Raw genomic sequence first — 21,587 nt, forward strand, 5'->3', positions numbered from 1 at the left:
GGAGGCTAAGTCAGGTGAATCGCAGGTTCAAGAACAGCCTCAGCAACCTAGTGAGACTCAGCAATCTAAGAAGATTCTATTTCCAAAACATACAAACAAACAAACAAACAAACAAATAAATAAATAAAATAAAGGAAGGCCCGAGGATGTAATATAGCTCACAGGTAGAATGCCCCTGGATTTAATCCTCAGTATTGTCACACACACACACACACACACACACACACACACACACACACACCGGTTGCTTTAAAGTGTCTTTCCTTCTCTTCCTTGACTTCATGTTCTTTCATTGTGTGAAGTAAGTGGAACTCGTGAGTCACAGTCTTCTAGAAACAGCAAGCGCAGTGAGTCATTTCTGTGGGTTTGGAGTATGTGGCATTTCACTCACATATAACATTTAACCAACGATTCTTTTTTTAACTGCTAATGAAAACATGTCTTATATGTTTATTGATTTTCAAAAGTCTACTGGGTATATTATTGTGTGGGGAAAACCCATCCCAATAGAATATTCATAGTAATATTGCTATATGATTAGTGGTTTTCTTTTTCTTTTTGTTTTGTCTTGTTTGGGAGTTCCCTTGCCTTTAGAGCTGTAGCTGGAAGTTAATTTGGGAAAAATGTTCTTTAACCTTTTTTCCCTTAATTCTACCACAAGTATTATGTTTATTGTTGCTATTTTGGGTTTAAAAACCCATTACATATTCAAATATATGCTCTTGGTTTATCTTCTACTGGTATCAACAAAAGTAAAGCAAAAATGAGACTACATATGACATTAGATTGTTATATTTTATTTTATTTAGAAATATATGGATTTTTTCCTTCATTTCACAAGAGTGTCATTGTACAGGTGTGCTCCCCCAGTTTCAAAACCAAATTAGAAATGCATACATGTTATATAATTATCTCTTCTCTTCTGAGCTGACCACATAAATATGGCACTAGAAAGCTAGTTTACATCTGTCAAGATCAATTTGCAATGCTATTAATCACATTAATTAGTTAGTGGCTAGTTAATTAGTTGATTCTTATTTTCAATACATATGTGATAGGTGACAAAATATAGATTGGCATTTTCTAAAATACGTAGATTAGATAACCATCTTACATTGGGTGCTAACGGCTTCATTGAAATTGGCATTGAGAATTTAAAATGTTATAAATATTGCTGATATTAAGATATTTTCATTGATTTTTCTAAATCACATATGTGTACATGTGTATATTCATGGAAATGTATTATATGTTAATAACTACTATATATATATAAATACACACACATACATACATACATACATACATACATACATATATATGTAAATAATTACCTGAGATGTGTTTTAGGAAAAAGAAAAACGAAGAAACCCCTAAAAAGCAGCAAAATGAAATTATAGTGTGAGAATTCACACATACGTATAGTTTAGGGACAATGTCATACACTGTTTTGTAAGGTTTCATGAAGAATAAAAATGAATCACTATTGAAATTACTGGAACACCTTTTCCTTCCTTACATCACGTGGGAAGTTTCTTATGATACCTGTTCTGTGATAATTACTACTCCATTAATCCTTCCAGTGAATAGTTTTAGTTCCTTATTTTATTGTTTAAATGCTCTACAATGTCAAGGATTTATTTGTATCAGTTTACATATAACTGGCTCCATTCAAACGTTAATTTATATAGGTCTTCCTCTAACACAGATATTTTTTTTTTAGTACTGGGGATGAAACCCAGGGGCATTCTACCTCCACGCTACACCCCCAGTCCTATTTCTTTGTTTTGAAACAGGGTCTCACTGAGTTGCAAAGGGCCTCACTAAGTAGCTGAGGCTGTCCTTGAACTGCCTTCCTCCTGTCTCAGCCTCCCAAATTCTGGGATTACCAGCATGTGCCACCACATCCAGCTCTAACACTGATGTTTTTAATGAATATCATAATGATCCAATATTTACCATCAACTTCGGTAAAAATTCATCAAAAGCTTTACCTCTTCTATATTCCTTATTTCTATGTAAGTAGAAAAAGTCCTTTATTTGAAGGCAGGAACAATTTTGGTGAGATATAGATAGAAATTTATTCATCACTCTATTAAAAAATAAAAAATATAGCCGGCATGGTGGCGCACACTTGTAATCCCCGCGCTTGGGAGGCAGAGACAGGAGGATAGCACAGGTTCGAAGCCAGCCGCGCTGGCTTAAGAGACCCTGTTTCCAAAAATAAAAAAATGTATAAAATAAGTCTGGGAGTGATCCCGGAGGTAGAAGGGCTTCCAGGAACCCCAGTACCACCAAATAAATAAATAAATAAAAAAACAAACAAATATACATTTTTCTCAATTGTCACAAGAATTCTAGTGAGTGTTTTATTCTAATACTAATTCTATGTGAAAAAGTAGTCACAAGTTTAGTAAAATTAAATATGTCCCCCAGTTCACATAGTAATAAGTATTAAGAGCTGCAGTTAAAAACGGGTGTATTTTTTTTTTCCTTTAGGTTTTTAGTTTCAAAGCCAAAACATTTTTAAGTCTACAGTCTACTTAATAAAAAAAGGTGTGCCAATAACTGACATTAGGATTAGGGCAGATAGCACTGCATACCTGAAGCTCTACTGCACTCTGTCTCTTCTGGGGGAAGAAAATGCAAAAGGAAGACGGATGTAAAAAAAATCTGTCTTTCCGTTCTTTTTTTTTTTTTTTTTTTTTTTTTAGCTGCCAGCTGGGTTGGTTTGGTGAGTAGTTTTGCAAGACTTGTTTCACTTTGTTTTAGGACAAATCCCGAGCCTCTTACTTCAAACAAAAGGCAGCCAATTACTAACTTCTGGTTGCTAGGTGTGGCCTCTGCTCAGTCCTATAAAATCAGAAGTCCAAGGCTCCACTTCCAGACTGAAACCTCCAGAGAAGAGCCCCGCTTTATAAAGTTCTTTGCAAGAAGGTAGAAAGAAAAAAATAAAAAGGTAAGCCCTGGTTTTCCTTTAAGTTAGTTTTGGTTGTTTCAAAAACTTTTCTGCAATAGTAAAGACTCTTCCTTAGACTATCTTTGTGTTTTTCTAAGGAGTTTTATGACTGTTAAATGTTACTGCTTCTATAGGATTTATGGCTAGTTGCATTTAATATACTTTGATAAAACTCTGTAGAGTTATACATCCTATATTTTAAAGATCACAAATTGTATTTTTTTATTACTTAATGAAGGAATACAACTTTAAAAATATGGCAAGTTTACTTCACTTGACTGTTGAGTTACCATGGAAAAGCAGGAAAGAATGTGCTTGTCCTGTGGTAACCTCAAAGGAATGTAGTTTTCCTTCCCTCCTCCTTGAGCCTGTGTCTCCAGGAGCTGAGAGTCTTACAGGGAAATCCTACTAAAGGGTGGGTGTTTGTGGGGGCCGCAGAGAAACGGAAGGAGGCTTGGTAGGCTTCAGGGAGCTATTTCAAAAATAGCATTTATTTGCCTGTTTTTTTTGGTAAGCAAAACTAAATAGATTCAAACCTCAGAGTGGTAATTGTGTCCTTTGCAATTAACGTTTTTAAATTTATGTTATCTTTACTCATACAGTTTAAGAAGGCCCACTCATTACTCATTTCATTTAAACTGGGTGTGGCCGCATTTTTTTGTAGCCTCTGTGTCATAGACAGGCTTTTCCAGTGCTGGTTTGAAAACCCAAGGGGAAAGGAAATATTTCCTGGGTGGTGGCAGATGTGTTATCCCCTGGGAATGCCAGAGAAGCTCTCTAAAAATTACTCAGCACACTCTTGTTTGTTGACTGAGCTAATGGTCATTTTATAAAACTCCTTAGGAAAGCACAAAGCAGATCTTGAGAATCTAATTAGTACTTTATATATTTGCTAAAATGAGAGATTGTGAATCATAACCATACACTTGGCTATGCTTATTACAAATGTTCCTTTAAAGATTTTTCTCTTAGCCTATTTTAAAAGTTAATTGAATGCTTTAATTTCTAACTTTTAGTGTTTAGCTAATTAAGAAAGATGCGTTCTTTTTTTCTTACCTTGCTCATGCTTAAAATTTTATATAAACTTTGAAAAAGCAGTCTTTCCTTGTCCACAGGAATGCATTTTTGGTAGCTGTAAGAGAAAGCATATGGCTGATGATTCAAATACACAAAAATGCTTGTTTCATAATTCTGAAATGGCCTCTTTCCCAGAAGTTATACCACCACCCTAGCCCCAGGCTCAAGCACATCAGGTAGTCACCAGCATATGACTGATGTTGACACAATAATCATAACACTATTAAAAAATCAGCTAGATTTCCTAGCTTATTAAATACTTTTTCAATTAAAACATCTGCAAAGGTTGGTTTCTGTAAATGACATTAGCTGGCTGATTGTTCTTAATTCTTTCTAGATCTATTAACTTATGACATATTCAAAAGCAGAGCAGAATCATCAGAGCTGTTACCTTTTGCTGAGTCGGGCGTGGTGGCATATACCTGTAATCCCAGTACTTGGGAGGCTGAGACAGGAGGATCACAGGTTCAAGACTAGTCTCAGCAACTTAATGAGGACTTCAACAACTTAGAGTGACTTTGTTTTAAAACGAAAAATAAAATAGGGCTGAGGGAGTAGATTATCCCTGGGTTAAATCCTCAGTACCCACATCTTCTCCCACCACCACCAAAAAAAAGTTCGTTTTTAGTAAGCTACTTCCTTTTCATTAAATTCTGGCAGACGTTTAGTAGGACTATCAGAGCAGGTACAATTTATGTAATGCCTTCCTTCACTAGGCTAATTTTCTTCACCTCCATTTACTCAAGATGAAATTTACGATTTAAATGTAACTTCAGAGCTCTAATGGATTTTAGGTACTATTCATTCCTACACTTTTCTTTATAAATGAAAACCATGTGTAGAAATCTATTTTTGTAGAGGTAAGATTACCAGTTAAAAAGAATCAAAGTCAGGCCCATCACATTTTAATTGTTTATATCTTAAAGTCGTGGGTAGAAGATGTGTGTTAAATTAGAGCATATGTTTCCTAAAATGCCAGCAATGATGCATTATAATTGTTATGAATGTATTGAATTTAACTTGATAGTAGTGTAATGATAGTTATGAATATGCTGAATACCAGGCATTTAATAATAATAATAATTAATTTAATAACAGTTATAAATATACTGACTACCAGGCCTTTTTGCCAGGAATTGGAGATGCATAATGAATAGTGTATTTGTACTGCCCTCAGGAACTGCTGCTGGAGTTTATAAATAAGTCAACAGGGGAGCCAGGCGTGGTAGTGCAGGCTTGTAATCCCAGCATTCAGGAGGCTGAGACAGGAGAATTGACAAAAGCCTCAGCTACTTATGAGGCCCTATTAAACTCAGTGAGACCCTGTTTCAAAATAAAGAATAAAAAATAGGGCTGGGGGTGTAGCTAGGAGGTAGAATGTTCCAGGGCTTCATCTCTAGTATGGAAAAAAACAAGTCAACAGGAGGGGAGAAAAGCAGAGTCATAGGGTGAGGACCTTGTGCTTTGGGAGAGCAAAGACAGTCAGTCAGTCTCATGCTGAGGAGTCTATGAAGGACCTCTGGAGAACGTGATGAGTTCTCACTTGGATTTAGCCGTTAGGAAAAAGGCAATGGGTGTGGAGGAGAAAGAACATCCCAGGGAATGGGAACTCCCTACCCAGAGGCCTAGAAGCAAAACTTTTAGGAGCCTGCCTTTCACAAATGGGTTCCTCAAAGTCATGCTATTGGAGAGCCTAATTTTCTTCTGCTCAAAGCAGGTGTGGAAGGACTTGTGAAATCTATAGTCCAGGAAAAACAACTTACAAGGCAAAAGTATTTACAAATGAACTCCCTCAGGCTGCAGTGAAACCTGCTATAGTCTCTACAAGTTGACTGCTAATGAGTTTGGTTCTCAGACGGGGGTTATTAAAAATTATATTGATTGTGCCATTGACATTTTGGTCACTAATATAAGAGAATATACAGAAATATCTGGGTGTAATAGAACATGCCCATCATCCCAGTACTTGGGAGACTGAAACAGGAAGATCGCAGGTCTGAGGCCAGGCTTAGCAGGTGACCCAGGCTTTCAGCAACCTAGTGAAACCCTGTTTCAAAATAAAAAATAAGATAAAATAAGACTGAAGGTGTATCTCAGAGGTAGACTACCCCTGGGTTCATTTCCAAGTACGAAGAATAAGAATAAGAATAAGAATAAGAATAAGAATGGAAGAAGAAGAAGGAGAAGGAGAAGGAGAAGAAAAAGAAGAGGAAGAGGAGGAAGAAAAACAAAGAAGAACATAGAAATTTTGGAATTTAGAAGGCATGAATTTATGCCACTAATCTAACCACTATTAGAAAAGTGAAAATTAGAGTCTTTTTCTACATAGAAGACGAGGGTAAGGATGACTAGGTTGTTGTTTTAAGCAGGCATTAGGAGTTGCTACCCCATGGTTATAGAACTCTGGTGGTTCTCTCCTGTTTATCAAAATGTAAGCCACAAAGCTATCTTCTTTAGGAACACTCTTGTGTGTCAAATACATTACTCAACCCTTTTATTTTAGTTATTATGTGTTATGCAACTAACATAGCATTATCACTGTTGCAACCAGGAAGGTATGGTAAACCACAGACTTCAACTTCCTCTGCAACAAATTCTGGAATTAGTCTTTCATAAACCTAAACAAGATGGAGAAAGGAAGGGGGCTCTCCTGGAGCAAATAAATATATAAAAATTGTAAATATTTAGAAAGATACATTTAAATCATTGATAAGCTGAGATTGGTCAATGATGCATGGTCACAAAAAATTCATTAATCAGAAAGGTGAAATATTGTTAATTTCTGCATAAGTTAGCCTGTGTATACATTATTGGTTTCATCTCTAAATTATCTGATGCTAATCACAAATAAAAACTTGGTTTTAGAGTTCATTGGTAGTTAATTTCTATATTTTAGCTATAAATATATATTTAAGTATACATATACACTTATATGTTGCATATAAGTATAGCTAAATATATAATATTCAGTATATATATTTCATGTTAATCCCAAAATATAAGTATATATAGCTAAAATGAGTTAGTTGAGTAGGATCTTAAAAGCCTAGCAAAAGTTTTAAACAGTACAATCAAATAGAAAACTCTTTGTGAACTCAAAGCATGTACATGGTTTTCATGCACGGTGCAAGTAGAATGCGCAGTGATTTGGCAATAAAATTTTTCTGACATGTCTTTTGCTGTGATATCTGTAAGGTGTGCTATACTTACACAGGAGTTCTGTCATAACATGCAGTTGGCTTTGGGCACTGAACTAGCTGGTCATGATAAAATCTTCTTTCTTTAGAGTAATTTCTCACATCCTGCCATGATCCTTGTGTTTTAAGCTCTGCTAAGAGCAGCAGGATATCACTTGGCTGACTTCAGATTTCATTTCATCCATTGGCTTTCCTGAGGATGCTTCTCTTCTGGAGGCTTTTATTTTCCAGTTTGTTTACAGATCAGAAAATAAAAGTCATAAATCTGTCCCTTCTAGAGATAATCTCCTGTCAAATAAACTACTTAAGTCCCTTATTTTTTATTTTGTTATTATCATGGAATTAATATCACAATATTATTACTTTCCTCGGATTTCTCAGTTTTTAAATTGATACATTATGCAAAAACTTTAGAAGTTAAAAAACTAAAAAGTATATTAGTTTTCATTTTATTTATTTTGAAGATTACGTATTCACTTTTAATATATTTGCAAACACCCTTAGTCTCTGATCTGCTTTCTTTTACAGTTTTTTTCTGAGTTTTTCTTGTCCTTTCTAATTGAAATTAATATTTTCATTCTAATAATTTGACATGATTATTGAACATATTTTCTAAGTGAAAGAAAAGTATTTTGCCATATGATCAATCTTATCACCCATTTTGAAGATTATACTTTATGAAGGGCTTGGATAAGATGATGAAAATAGAAACTCCAAATACTTGAACCTTTTCTAGAATTGACACAACATTTAGGGTGTGCCAATTAAGCAGTGGGAGTATGAAGTTTTATGTGGCAACAACGATTGCACCAGATTAGACTGTAACAGGAAGTAAAATCGTGCACAGAATTGCACATCATGACTTTACCATAGAAAACAACTGAATTTATCATTTGCTGGAGAGAAAAGAATACAATAACTGAATACACAATGCACTGTTTCCACACACAGATGACAAAATAGTAATGTGAACAGTCCCTGTGATAATTAAGTGGAGGTTGTTTCTGCTTTGGATATTATTTCCCTCAGGTATTTAATCTCATTTCTTGAAACTGCAGTCATTTTTCAGCAAGTGGGGATTGAAATACTTTGTCTGAACATGCTGTTAAGAAATCGGGTTATGAATTTTGCTTCGCATGAGTCATTTAGCTTCATATCAGGAATTTAAAACTGCAGAGATTATCTTTCCAAATTCCTTCTCAAGTAGTCAGAATAGTCTCTGAAGGGCTATAATAAAAGGGTAGGTAAAAAGTGCACAATTAGGCTACCTAAATGTCGCCTAAACATGTAGCCTCAGACAAAAGGACCATGGGAAGCTTCTCGGTATGTGTGTTGAAACAAAAACACATTAAATTTTAATATACTTTAGGGTTCAAGAACGTGTTTCACTAAATTAAAATATTACCAAAACATGCTAGTGATTTTAGAAATTATATTTAAGATAGTTTGTTGGAGGATCATGCATGTTGTAACTTCACCATCATACTTTTTACTAGACCAAAAAATAAACCTGTATAAAATTATTCTTGCCTGGGTTGCGTTGGGGAGGAAAGTATGTAGGGCTTATATTTAGATAGTTCAAATAGGAGGAAATGTAAGGTTAGCAATTCTTCCAGGTACTGAAATGATTTTATACCAAAACACTGGGGTCACACACAGGTGTGTGTCACCATGCTCAGCATGGATTTAGTTTTGAGTCGGTCCACTCCTGCAGATTGCTCCAGATGTTTTTACCTTAGAAAAGATCTTCCATCTTTCCCATCTCTTAGCCATTCTTCATGACACAGGATGGATGATCATTCTGAAATGTAGACGGAATCACACTGCTTTCTTTTTTACAAACCTATTGTTTCCCAAAGCTTTGGACATATAATCAACTTCTTTGTTCCAGCTCCTGACAACATTTCTTGCTGCAACAAAAATGCTTTTTTCCCCAAGCTTTCCAAATATGACAAATTTCTCTCTATTCTGTCTTGTCTACTTTCTGCCATTTGGATCTTGACTCATTTCAGGACAGGCTCCGCTGAGGAGTTTCCTTAGCCTCTGTGGCTCCCCATTGCCACTGGCTTTAGGTTGCTTGAGGCAAAGGATGGCACATCAGTGTTCTTACCCCTCGGTGCTTAGCCTATGGTGGGGGTGTGAGCACTTAGGACGATGAAGTAAATCACTGGCTCTGATTCTAATTCTGAGAGGTTAGGACTGAATACACCAAGAAAGAGTCCAGTTTCTGAGTTTAGGCTCTGGGTTTCTTTTTATGCATAAAACTGTTGTTTTAAAATACCCTCACTTAACATGGTATTATGCCCCTAAATGTTATTATATCCCAGCATGTAAGGAGAAGGTTACTCTAAAATGTCATATCTTGTGTTCTGAAGTGTTTATATGTGGTGGGTTTATTTTATAGAACATCTCTCCTTTTCTTTCCAGACACTTCTTTCAACATGGCAATGGTATCAGAATTCCTCAAGCAGGCCTGGTTTATTGACAATCAGGAGCAGGAGTATGTTGTAAGTAGAGTGACAATAACGAGAGGTAGTTGCAGTTTTTAAAGAGGAACTAATGTGAGAGAATGGACATTGACAGATGTCTCTCTCATCCACAGCAAACTGTTAAGTCATCTAAAGGTGGTCCGGGGTCCGCGGTGAGCCCCTATCCCAGCTTCAATCCATCCTCAGATGTTGCTGCCTTGCACAATGCCATAACAGTTAAAGGTGAGTGTGTTTCCTGCAAACAGCCACATCCTGAATATTTCAGTGCCTATGTGAAGCTATTCATGAACAGACTCAAGAAATGAATGTAAAGAAATTTCATTTTGAAGATACAAGTTTCTTTGTCAATTAAGACCTTTCCTTAGTACTTTTTTTTTCCTCATCTCCTTTCTCAGTACTTAGGAAATTTTGACCAAATCAGTGAAATCTGTTACAACAGATATCCTTATCAAGCCATTTCCAGCAGATACACAATACTGAAATCACACTTCTTGTCGCTTTAAGGGTTTAAACTAGGATCAAATACTGCAACACCAAGGTCCAAGAACAATTAATTGGCTCTTTGTTTCTCATTCAAATGAGTGAAAGGTCATCTATTTCCCAGACTGATAAAATTTACATGTCTTGGTTTTTTAAGAACTTCACTTGGAGCATGTTGATAATGAAGCACTTTATGTCAATTGTTAATGACAGAGAAAATTGATCTTAAAGCCTAGAGATCTTTTATTTCCAGGTGTGGATGAAGACACCATCATTGACATTCTAACCAAGAGAAACAACGCTCAGCGTCAGCAGATCAAAGCAGCATACCTCCAGGAAAAAGGAAAGGTAGGCTAGATATTTGATATTGGACATATTTATGCTAAAGTGTGGATTCTTAAGTGCAGTTCCCTAGTTCTTTTAGTTTCTAACCACTGTTGGTCTATTACACCTAATGCTAGGATGGCAGTGTTCACTTCGTTGCAGTAGAATCAATTTTATCACGTTTACTGACGTCATACACTCCTTATTTTGGTGTAAGTTCTTTGGAGTCAAGTCTTCAATTTGAACATAACAAACATCAGGATTATTATAGTCAACGAGGAGTGCGCTCTGATTGAAATATGTCTTCTGCTAAAATTGAAATTAATATGTTTAGTGTTGAATTGTAAGTTTGTGTATAAGTTTTGACAAGTAAGCTTTATAACATTTATGGAAAATATGGTAATTTTAAAAAATCAATGTAATTAGGAAACTATAAAATATCAATGCCTGATTATAGTGCTTATTTGAGCAGTGCAAATCCCGGAGCTTGGAAAACCTAATACGTTATTTTTAAATATTCTTAATACTGTTTTCTGTTGACAAACAGCTTCCTGTGTTTTGACCTTTGCAAATTCTTCTCTCTCTAAAAGACTGAGAACCCTTCCCTTTAAGGAGTTAGAAATGGATTCAGTAAACCTTATCTAATCCCTCCAGATCTAAAAGATTAGGATAATACTCCTAAATATCTGATATACTTTTCAAAAGGAAGGGAAGAAACTAGAAAAGATATCTGGAATTAGGAATTTCTAGTAAGATGACCAGAAGATCAGGTTAAACACATTGTGTAACCTAGCACAAAACTAATTAGAAGCCTTGATTCTAATCTCTTTGTCAGCCCTTGGATGAAGCTCTGAGGAAAGCCCTCAAAGGGCACCTTGAGGAAGTTTGTCTAGCGATGCTAAAAACTCCAGCCCAGTTGGATGCAGATGAACTCCGCTCTGCCATGAAGGTAAATTGTCCGATTTAGGCCAAACTCATTTGGTCAAGATAATACACAGAACAAGTCGGTGTATTTCTACTATTGTGTGCTCAAAATCTAGTAGTAGCTTGGAAGCAGAATGAACCTGAGTTCATTCTCTAGTAAAACACATACACACACACACACACACACACACACACACACACACACTTACATTTTTATAACTCCACTCCAAACATTTTATTTTAGCATAGTACAATATAATTTATTTTAATTATTTACTATCTTAGGTCACATAATCTAGTGAATCCAAGTAGCTGTAGATTTTTATAATTTTTTTCCTCTTATTTTCTTTCAATTCAGGGACTTGGAACTGATGAAGACACTCTGATTGAAATTTTGGCATCAAGAAGTAACAAAGAAATAAGAGAAATTAACAGAGTCTACAGAGAGGGTAAGTTGTGATGTCCAGAGTTCAATTGCCTTAGTTGGGAAAAAAATATGATACACATTCTTAAAATTGAACATAGATGTTAATTATGAGGATTTGGGAATGTGCATATTACAATGTACCTTTTCTGCTTGGCACATGTCTACTGAATCCACATACTGTCACCAGGCAACATTCAAGCCCCTAGGATGCTCTTTGATAAAGAAGCCCATGTCCTAACCATGTGAAGCTTGCATCTCAACAGAAAATGTCTATCTCGTACTAGTGGACATTATGATGATGCAAACCTCCACTCATAGCATTGAACTTAGAAGTTTCTAAGAACATTTTCTATTATTCTGAGATTCATTTCACAAAAATAATCCACTGTCATCTATGTTGAAAAGAATATGCAATAAAAAACCCTCCAAACAAAATATTTTCCATATGTCCTTGAAAAGGAAAAGAATTAGGTATTTTTAATCCTATGTCAGAAACCTTAACTTCACTGTGATGCACATACATGATTCAAATACTCTTTAACTCTGGTTAGATCCATGGGGATGAAGACCAACCCTTGCTCGTCTTACCTAGTCAGTGAAACAGCTCATTTAAATGATATGTTCACCACTGAAAAAACGCTAGCTGCAAGTCTGTTACCATCCCCTTTCCTAGTTTCTCTGAGTGGTTGGCTTTTTCTGTTTTCCCTAAAGCACTATGTGAGTGATTCTCTAATAAGAGAATCTTTTTCCCTGGTTCATACCATGTCCTGTTTCTGTACATTGTTTTCAGGAATCAAAATAAGGAAGCATTTAACCTCATTTTCTGAAATTCTTATGTTATTACCAATGTTTATCTTAGCTCCATTTATGAGTGATAATAATCAAAAGAAACAAAGATAAGTATTCATATTTCTTTATTATACTGAAGATATAATCCAGTTACAGCTTATTAAATTCCTCTACTAGTCAATTATAAATTCACATAATTTTTTCTATTATAGTATTATCTTCTATAAATTAAGTAGGTGTATTTAGGCAAAAGTTTTAAATATATATTTGTATATGTATGTATGTATATATATACACACACATATGACATTAAATGTATACTATGTATAAGATATGTATACCATTTTTTCTTCATGGTGCTGGATATTGAACCCAGGAGAATTCTACATCTGAGATACATGCTCAGACCTTTAAAACATATTTTTGTTTTGTTTGATTTTGAGAAAGTATCTTGCTAGGTTGCCGGGACTGTCTGCAAACCTGTTATCTTCTTGTCTCAGGCTCCTAAGTACTGGGATTACAGTTATGGGTCCCCCTGCATCTGGCTGATACCTATAACTTTTTTTTTTTTTTTTTTTTTTTTTTGCGGTACTGGGGATGGAACACAGGGGCATTTCACCTTCAAGCAACACCTCAAGCCCTATTTTTTTAAATTCTTTATTTTGAAAGGGGTTTCACTGAGTCGCAGAGGGCCTCACTAAGTAGCTGAGGCTGACTTTGAACCTGCGCAATCCCCCTGTCTCAGCCTTCCAAATGCTGGGATTACAAGTGTGTGCCACCACGCCCGGCTATTTATAACTTTAAAGTAAATAAATAATGTTCAAAAAAGTGTCTCTTTTATTCTTTTAAACAGCTGTTCTGTTTGCCCTCTTTCTGAAATTTGACACATTACATTTCAGAATTAATTATTTAATAATATATACATAAGTAAAATTATTCTTATTAGAATATCTTGGATTTTTATTCACAGTGTTATTAAAATTGCTTCTAATGCCCTATAGAAAATAAATTTGATAATCTGAATATTTATTTGCTCAAATTTGTCTAATTTTATAAAAAATATTATATTATGAAATGTGTTCCTTAAGTCTTTGAACATTGTGGCATTGGAAATTGTAAGCCAATATTGAGATGTCTGATATTTCTGTTTTATTATTAGCACCATTATTTTTCAGTTGTTTACTAAAAAAAACATTTTTTATTTTTTAGAACTGAAAAGAGATCTTGCCAAAGACATCACCTCAGATACATCTGGAGATTTTCAGAAAGCTTTGCTTTCTCTTGCTAAGGTATAATTAAAACACTTCAGGAAATGCTTCAGCTCTTATAAAGAATAAAATATTAGATCCAAGATTTATCTATAAATTAATTATTTTTCTTTTTTTAAATTGATGCTATTTTAATTGATCAATCATATTATATGTATTTATGGGTATAATGAGACATTTTGATCTATTATGTAATACACAATTATTAAATCAAGCTAAATAGCATATCCATCACCCTGCTTACTATTTTCTTTTAAGGCAAAACATATGAGATTTACTCTGTTAGTTATTTAGAAATATACACTCTATTATTATTGACTATGGCCAACTTTCTGTACAATAAGATCCCAAAGCCATTCTTCCTATTTATCTGAAACTTCATCTTTGTTGACAAACATCGACCAACATCTTCCCATTCTTTCCTCCCCACCTTACCACCTCTGCTAACCACTCATCTACCCTCTATTTCTCAGCTCTCTTTTTACAGATTCCACATGTTAAATGAGATCATGTAGTATTTATCTCTTTGTGCCTGGCTTATTTCACATTGTCTAGGCTTAGCTTCATCAATGTTTTCACAAAAATAACAGAATTTACTTTTTACTCTTCTTCTCAAAGAATGTGATTTATATAATTTAAAGGGAATTAACAAAACTATGTTATTAATAATAGGGTGTATTTTTCAGGGTGACCGATGCGAGGATTTGGGTGTCAATGAAGACTTGGCTGATACAGATGCCAGGGTAAGCAAGGGCCCATAAAATACTGTTGGAACCAATCTCCCTACCTTATTAGAGTTACCTCTTGATATCCTCTGTGTCAAAACAAAGCTCAGGTTTTCTGAGAGGCCAATGGCTTCTTATTGTTCATTTGCTGAATGAGATACATTACTGTATCTCAAGATAAAATAATTGTAGTCTTTACAATTTCAATGGATTGAAATTAAAGGCAGATTAAAGGCAGAGTGATTGAAAGAGAACAATGAGATCCTGATCTGTCTTTCAAAACTATTGTTTTGTTGAGAAAAATAAATTTTCATTTTGCAAAATATAAGTAAGGGAAAAAAATTTATTTAAAAAATTTATTTTTTAAGTGAAGTGGAAACAATAAGAACATCTAGCATTGTTTTAACAGTGATTACTGGAGTGGTTTATAAACATAAGTTTATTTATTATAAAAATGTTATTGTAATACTATATTTAAAATTAATTATAATATCATAGTTACATACTTAAAAACATGTTGTTGCACATAGTTTTAGTGAGGCCATCAGTTATTTCCATACCAGTCCACTGCCAACAATAGAAAAAGCAGGATATTTTAAGACCTACAATTTCTGTTTTAAGACGATCCCATCAACTATTATTTTACTATGCATTCCTGATGGAATAGTATTCTTTATACAAATTCATCACAATGCATTAGTAAGGATAGAAACTGATTTGTCCACCCACATCAACTTCACTGTAAAAGTACATCATCCTACACATAATCAGCACTGATTACTTTTTGTCAAATTAAATGAATACATAGCAGATCAATTTTCTGGAAATGTCCAAACTAACTTGTATCCCTTGGAAGCTGGATCATCTTAACAGAAATTGTGCAAGCATGTCTAAGAACAAGAGATAATATATGAGTAATTGCCCAAGATAAAAATTATTCCTATTTGCTTGTGACATTTCTGAATATGTGAATATGTTTTTCATTTCAAGACTATCAGAGCTCATAAATATATATTCACGGAGGCTTCATGTATTTGTATAACCCAGGAGGATGACAGTAATTAACATTTCAAAGTTAGCAGAGCATATTTCTGACAATAGGCAAGGATTCTCTTTTATTTACAAAAGGTGAAAATGTATGATTTAGTGAGGATAAGTCATCTAAGATTACGTAGCTTTTATATTTCTGAGTTAGAATTTGAATCCATACATCACAAAATCAAAATGCAAGATCTAGATTATGGCTCATTTAGTGATTTATAAGTACCATTTGTTTATAATTGCCTTGAACAAGAAAGTAAATATATCTTTTTTAAGAGAATCCTTTAGAGTGGCCTTGATATACAGCATAATTTTAAAGTAATTTAAATCTCCAGACACATGTTCTGCAAACATGTATTCATTCTCTAGTGCTTACAAGTTACCATGAGAGATGATGTGGAAGGCACTTGGCAAACCAAATGTGGTCCCTATCCTCAGGGAATGTACCATCTCACTGTTGCCGATTCTGATTGTATTGAGTGCAAAGCAATTGCCTAGAAAATCTCTGAGGAGTTCTAGCATTCTTATATAGATATTATTTCAGCAGACATCTAAATATTTATTTTTGTGTTTTTGGACAGGCCTTATATGAAGCAGGAGAAAGGAGGAAGGGAACAGATGTGAATGTGTTTAATACCATTCTTACCACCAGAAGCTACTCCCATCTGCGCAGAGGTAACAAAAACACAAACAATTTTTAGAACCTATTTATGAAAGATGCAATTTTTCTTAATTGAGGACGTGTAAGAGAAACGTTTTGATCAGTGTTCCTTCTACATCACACTCACTATTGATGTTTGTCCATTTGTCCAACCTTGTACACCCACTACTTCATGGTACTGGAAGCACATTTTGCATGTTTAGCATGTGAATGTCATCTCTTTATTTGTGCTGTTTTTATTCCCCCAAATATATGAAATAAATATGACAAAAGATATGTGCAATGGAACAAATAAAATTGCAACAGAGAAAACCAAACAAGACAAAAAAATTAGGGCTAAATGACAAAAAGAGTGTATATATATTCCAGAAAAAAAAATAACTAAAACAATAAATCTTGAAAAAGGTTCTTGCTTTTGAGCATAAGATTTAGCTCTGAGATTCCTGGAAGACAAGACAGGGGTAAAATCATGATGACTACCTAAAGTTTATTATATTATAATGATATACTGATTTTTTATGTTAATCAAAAGAAATTTCCTGTGTAAATGTGTGTGTGTGTGTGTGTGTGTGTGTGTGTGTGTGTGTGTGTGTTACTAGGGATGTAACCCAAGGACATTTTACCTCTTAGTGATATCCCCAACCCTATATTTTATTCTTTATTTTAAAACAGGGTTTCACTGAGTTGCAAAGGGCCTCACTAAGTAGCTGAGGCTATTCGCACACCAAGATCCTCCAGTTTCAGCCTCCTAAATGCTGAGATTACAAGTGTGTGCCACCACGCTGAGGTCCTATGCAGATCTTTATATAAAATTAGTTTTTATATAAAGAAGATTCATTTGCTGTAGCACATAATACTGCTGTAGTGTGTTTTGATTGTCAATCACATGCCATTTCTAATAGCCACTAATTTCTACAAACACTCCCCCAAAACATATAGGAACATTGAATAGCCATGTGACTTATAATGAATCAGATATATCCATATTGCACTGAATTGTATAAAAGCTTTATAACCTTTAAAAAGTGTAGTTCATTTATCCTAAGGAGTCCCTTGAGTTATTTACCCTATTTTGCTAAAGTTTGTGAAAGGATAGGATGTTTTTGTACATCTCTGGATTTAAATATAATGTAAATATACTGTTCAGTGTTTCAGAAATACACCAAGTACAGTCAGCACGACATGAACAAAGTTCTGGATCTGGAGATGAAAGGTGACATTGAGAAATGCCTCACAGCCATCGGTATGTAGTCCTGGCTTAAAGAGTTTTCTACTAGAAATTGTATCTTTCTTGTCTCTTTATATTTTAAAAAACAAGATAAAACAAAATAAAAACAAACCTTCAGAAATGGTCATCTGTGTTTCAAATAGAGACAACATGTAGGCTTGAAAAAGAAGTGTAGTAACTTAATAGCAAAAGATATTATTCCCCTCTTCAGAGCTATGGAGAGGTGGTAGCACCTACATGCTAAGCAAAGCAAAGCTGGATGCACCACTGGAGCGATTCAGACGTCATCAAGAGCATGGGATTTGGAGTTAGATAAACACACATTGAAATTCTGTTCTGATACTTGTTAGGTGAACGTCTTGAGCAAGCCCAAGGGAGTCTGATTTGGCTTTTAATAAATGGAACCTTTTTAAGAACTTACAGATTATTCCAAAGATCATCAGGGTTAGGAAATTTGTGTTTTCAAACAGTGTTTCATCAGATTGATGAATTAATCCCCTAAAGATCTAAATAACATGCAAGTTCTGACTCAGTAGGGACGGGGTGGGGCCTACTCCTGCATTTCTAGCAAGCTTCTGGTAGATAATAGTGCTGTTTGTCTATGGTTCCACTTTGAATGGCAAGATAAAGAAAGAACACTACAAATAGATGTGCTAATGTTTTATTTAAAGCTTGTCTCAGTATTTTATCCTAGTGATTTTCAAATTACATTATAAATCAAGTATTTACTCATTTGATCTTTAACACCTTCTGGTTTTCCTATTCCCCCAAACTCATATTCATGATAGTATTAACTATTGAAATCGCTGTTGGGTTAGATTTAAGGGAACTAGAAAATAGGTGACATTGTAAGGAAAAAGAATACTCAAAACCACCATGAAGAGAATCACAATATCTTCCCAAAGGCTAAGTGGGATGGGAAAGAGAGATAATGGTGAGAGAGACTGCTCTAGGCAAACCTCTCCATTCCTATGCTTTATATGTGCATTTTTTTCTTTTGTGATGAGTATATGAACTAAAATTTGCTTCTTTTACAGTGAAGTGTGCCACAAGCAAACCAGCTTTCTTTGCTGAGAAACTTCATCTGGCCATGAAGGTATCATTCACTTATATGTTTGCTTAAAGACAAAATTACTTTTAGGTGGAAAAGAAAATACTGTTTAAAAGTCATGTTTGATATCTTCCCATTAAAGAAAATCATTGTTCTATTAAATATATTTCCTTACTAGTATACAGCTCTGTTAGATTTGATGCCTCTTTATAAATGTATACATGTGAGGTCATGATTTATAGCTGACTGGGATTTTCTTTAAACTTGAGACATCAAGAGAAAAGCAAGAGAATTTATTTCAATGTGTGAGTTTAGTAACGTACTTCCTCTGACGTTGTGAGTTTTATAATCTTCCATGTTCTAAATTTCATTTGTCTTTTTTCTATTGTACTGTCTTTCATGCCATGGCTTAACAGTGAATCTTTTAAAATGTCATTTCATGGTTACAGAAGTAGATGGTGTTATTAAGATGATAAACATGCATGATACTATGTGGGATAACACCTTTATATTTGTATTTTGGACTTTAAAATAAATAGTCATAGAGTTATCTTTCGTTTTTCTTTGCATCTCCAAAATAAAGAAATCTTCAGAGAAACAGCAGGTCAGGGATCAAACCATAAATGATATTAAGAAGCCTTAGTGAGATGACAGACAGGTTAGTCATGCCTAGCATGAGTTGAAGGACACAGTAGGTGCTGTTACATGGTAGTTAGCACAGTTGCTGATAGCTTGGCTAAGACCTGAAGTGTGAGTAGGAAGGAGTCAGGTAAGGGCAGAGTGAAGGTAAAGGTGGGAGTAAGCAAGGGTGTTTTGAGAAGAGGAAACAAGATCAGGAGTGCAAAACAGACCATAATAGCACAACCCTTTCAAGATAGTAAATTGGTGAGAGCAATGGTGCACAGTAGACGAGGTTGTGGGCTTGGGTAGGACATGAAAGCCCTGCTGCATTGACTGGTGTTCATCCTAAGAGCAATAGAGACTGCTTAAGTGTTTTAAATAGATGAGCTAGGCTGTCACATTTGCAATTTGGGAGAAAATTTCACTTTCTTTTAAATTATTGGCTATTTCCAACTGAGGAGAAACTAGATGGTGAAAGACCAGAAATGAGAAGAAAAAAATGTAAAGCTTTTTTTTATCATGTGCTGCTAAGGCAGCAGCTGGCTTCTTAGCCTCTCATTATCTCTTGTCTACTGTGTGTGTTTGCATGTGCATATGAGCATGTGTGTGAATAGGAAGAGAGTTTCTCCACAGAGATTCCAGGGGAAGGTCAAAGGGCCTTCTCTTGAAAATTCACGTTCTTCAATGAGTTCTTTTCTGAACATGAAATATGCTACAATTTGTTTTGGACAGGGTGCTGGAACGCGCCATAAGGCACTTATCAGGATTATGGTCTCCCGGTCTGAAATCGACATGAATGAAATCAAAGCCTACTACAACAAGATGTATGGTATCTCTCTTTGCCAGGCCATTCTGGTATGTAGTGATTTTCATAATCCCACCTTCACAAAAGAAAATTCTTTTTGCAACATCATTGAAAGAAGATATTTATAAAATTCACCTATACAGATTATTTTAATATTTCAGAACAAATACCTCATAATTAATTAAATCTGGAGGAAAACACACTGGGGGCTATATGCAAGTGTGTTTTTACCACACTAAGCCTCCATATGATTTATAATTATAATATGTCAGTAAAAGTGCATTAAAATAAGTATAGAGATTTACTGGTAAAATTTCACTGGTAAAATCTACTATTGAGTTCTCTACTGGAGAACTAGATACATTTTTAAACTGAAGTCATGAAAATGTTTAGTTTCTCTTACATAAATATTCTATAATATTTCAGAATGTGTGCCAGTATATACAGACATCATGATTTATCTTGCAATTAATTGTTGTCAAAAGATGAGGAACTTGTTATATTTATCATCTTAATTTTTATAAGTAAAACATTTACAATATATATTCATATTATTTCACTTAAATGAAAAAATAAAGGGTTTTGAATTCTTGAAATATAGCTATTTGGATTCACATAATTATTTTTATTCAGTAACTGAACTCTACCAAAAAAAAGTGAGAAAATCACAGGCTTATAACTTTTTCTGGTAAGAAAATCAGATATTTTTTCTCATGTATGATATGAGATTATATTTTGTTATACTTTACTCGGTTCAGTGTCATTTTTAAATAATAATGGCTCTATTATAAAACATTATACATTCAGGGAAGTTTGTGACCTGAATCTTGAAAGCGATTGCTTTTTATACAACAATCCAGATATATTCGTTTTCTCTTCTATATATTATTCAGTTAAGGAAACACTACTATAATCCAAGATCCCAAATGTACTACAGTGTCTGATGTGATCTACAGCTATGTCTACAAATGCAACAGTTCTTCTGTAATTAAAAGTATCCAATATCGCATATGATTTTGCATAGAATTAAATGTATTCTATTTTTGTATCGACAGGATGAAACCAAGGGAGATTATGAAAAAATCCTTGTGGCTCTGTGTGGAGGAAACTAAACGAATTTCTTTGATGCTCTCAAGCAGAAAAATCAGAAGATTGCTTAATCATAGCTTGTCATTCTGTAGCATAGGCTTAAATAGCAAGTTTTGTCCAGCAGGATTACAATTTAGTTACTTGCTTTCTGAAAAGCATAGCCTATAAATCATTTTTATATTATAACTCTGTAATAGAGATAAGCTTGTTGTTTTTTAAAAAATATGTTTACCTCAAACCATAAAACTCCATAAACAAGTCGTTATGGTAACATTACCTGAAAAAAGTGTTTATGCAGCTCAAAATAAAATGATGTAAGAAGGCAACTTGTATCTCATTGGCTCTTCTCTTCTGATGTCAATTTTTAAGGCCTTTATTTAAGAAGAGAGCACCAGCCAAGGTATAAGTCCTCTTTAAAAAACCCAAAAGCAA

The 21,587-nt window shown here is 34.5% G+C and overlaps 1 protein-coding gene across 1 annotated transcript; it reads left to right on the plus strand.

The window, feature by feature from the left end:
- Positions 1–9,674: 9,674 nt before the first annotated feature.
- ANXA1 (annexin A1) lies at positions 9,675–21,178 on the plus strand (the record flags this gene model as incomplete). The annotated part of the gene is made up of 12 exons (XM_080708458.1): positions 9,675–9,740; positions 9,836–9,944; positions 10,456–10,550; positions 11,362–11,475; positions 11,809–11,899; positions 13,876–13,955; positions 14,621–14,677; positions 16,282–16,375; positions 17,509–17,604; positions 18,627–18,685; positions 19,994–20,116; positions 21,122–21,178. The coding sequence occupies 12 exons, from the start codon at positions 9,675–9,677 to the stop codon at positions 21,176–21,178; spliced, it is 1,041 nt and encodes a 346-aa protein (XP_080564584.1).
- Between the last annotated feature and the right edge of the window lie 409 nt (positions 21,179–21,587).

The sequence above is a fragment of the Muscardinus avellanarius genome (assembly GCF_963383645.1).
Source record: "Muscardinus avellanarius genome assembly, chromosome: 13".
NCBI lineage: Eukaryota > Metazoa > Chordata > Mammalia > Rodentia > Gliridae > Muscardinus > Muscardinus avellanarius.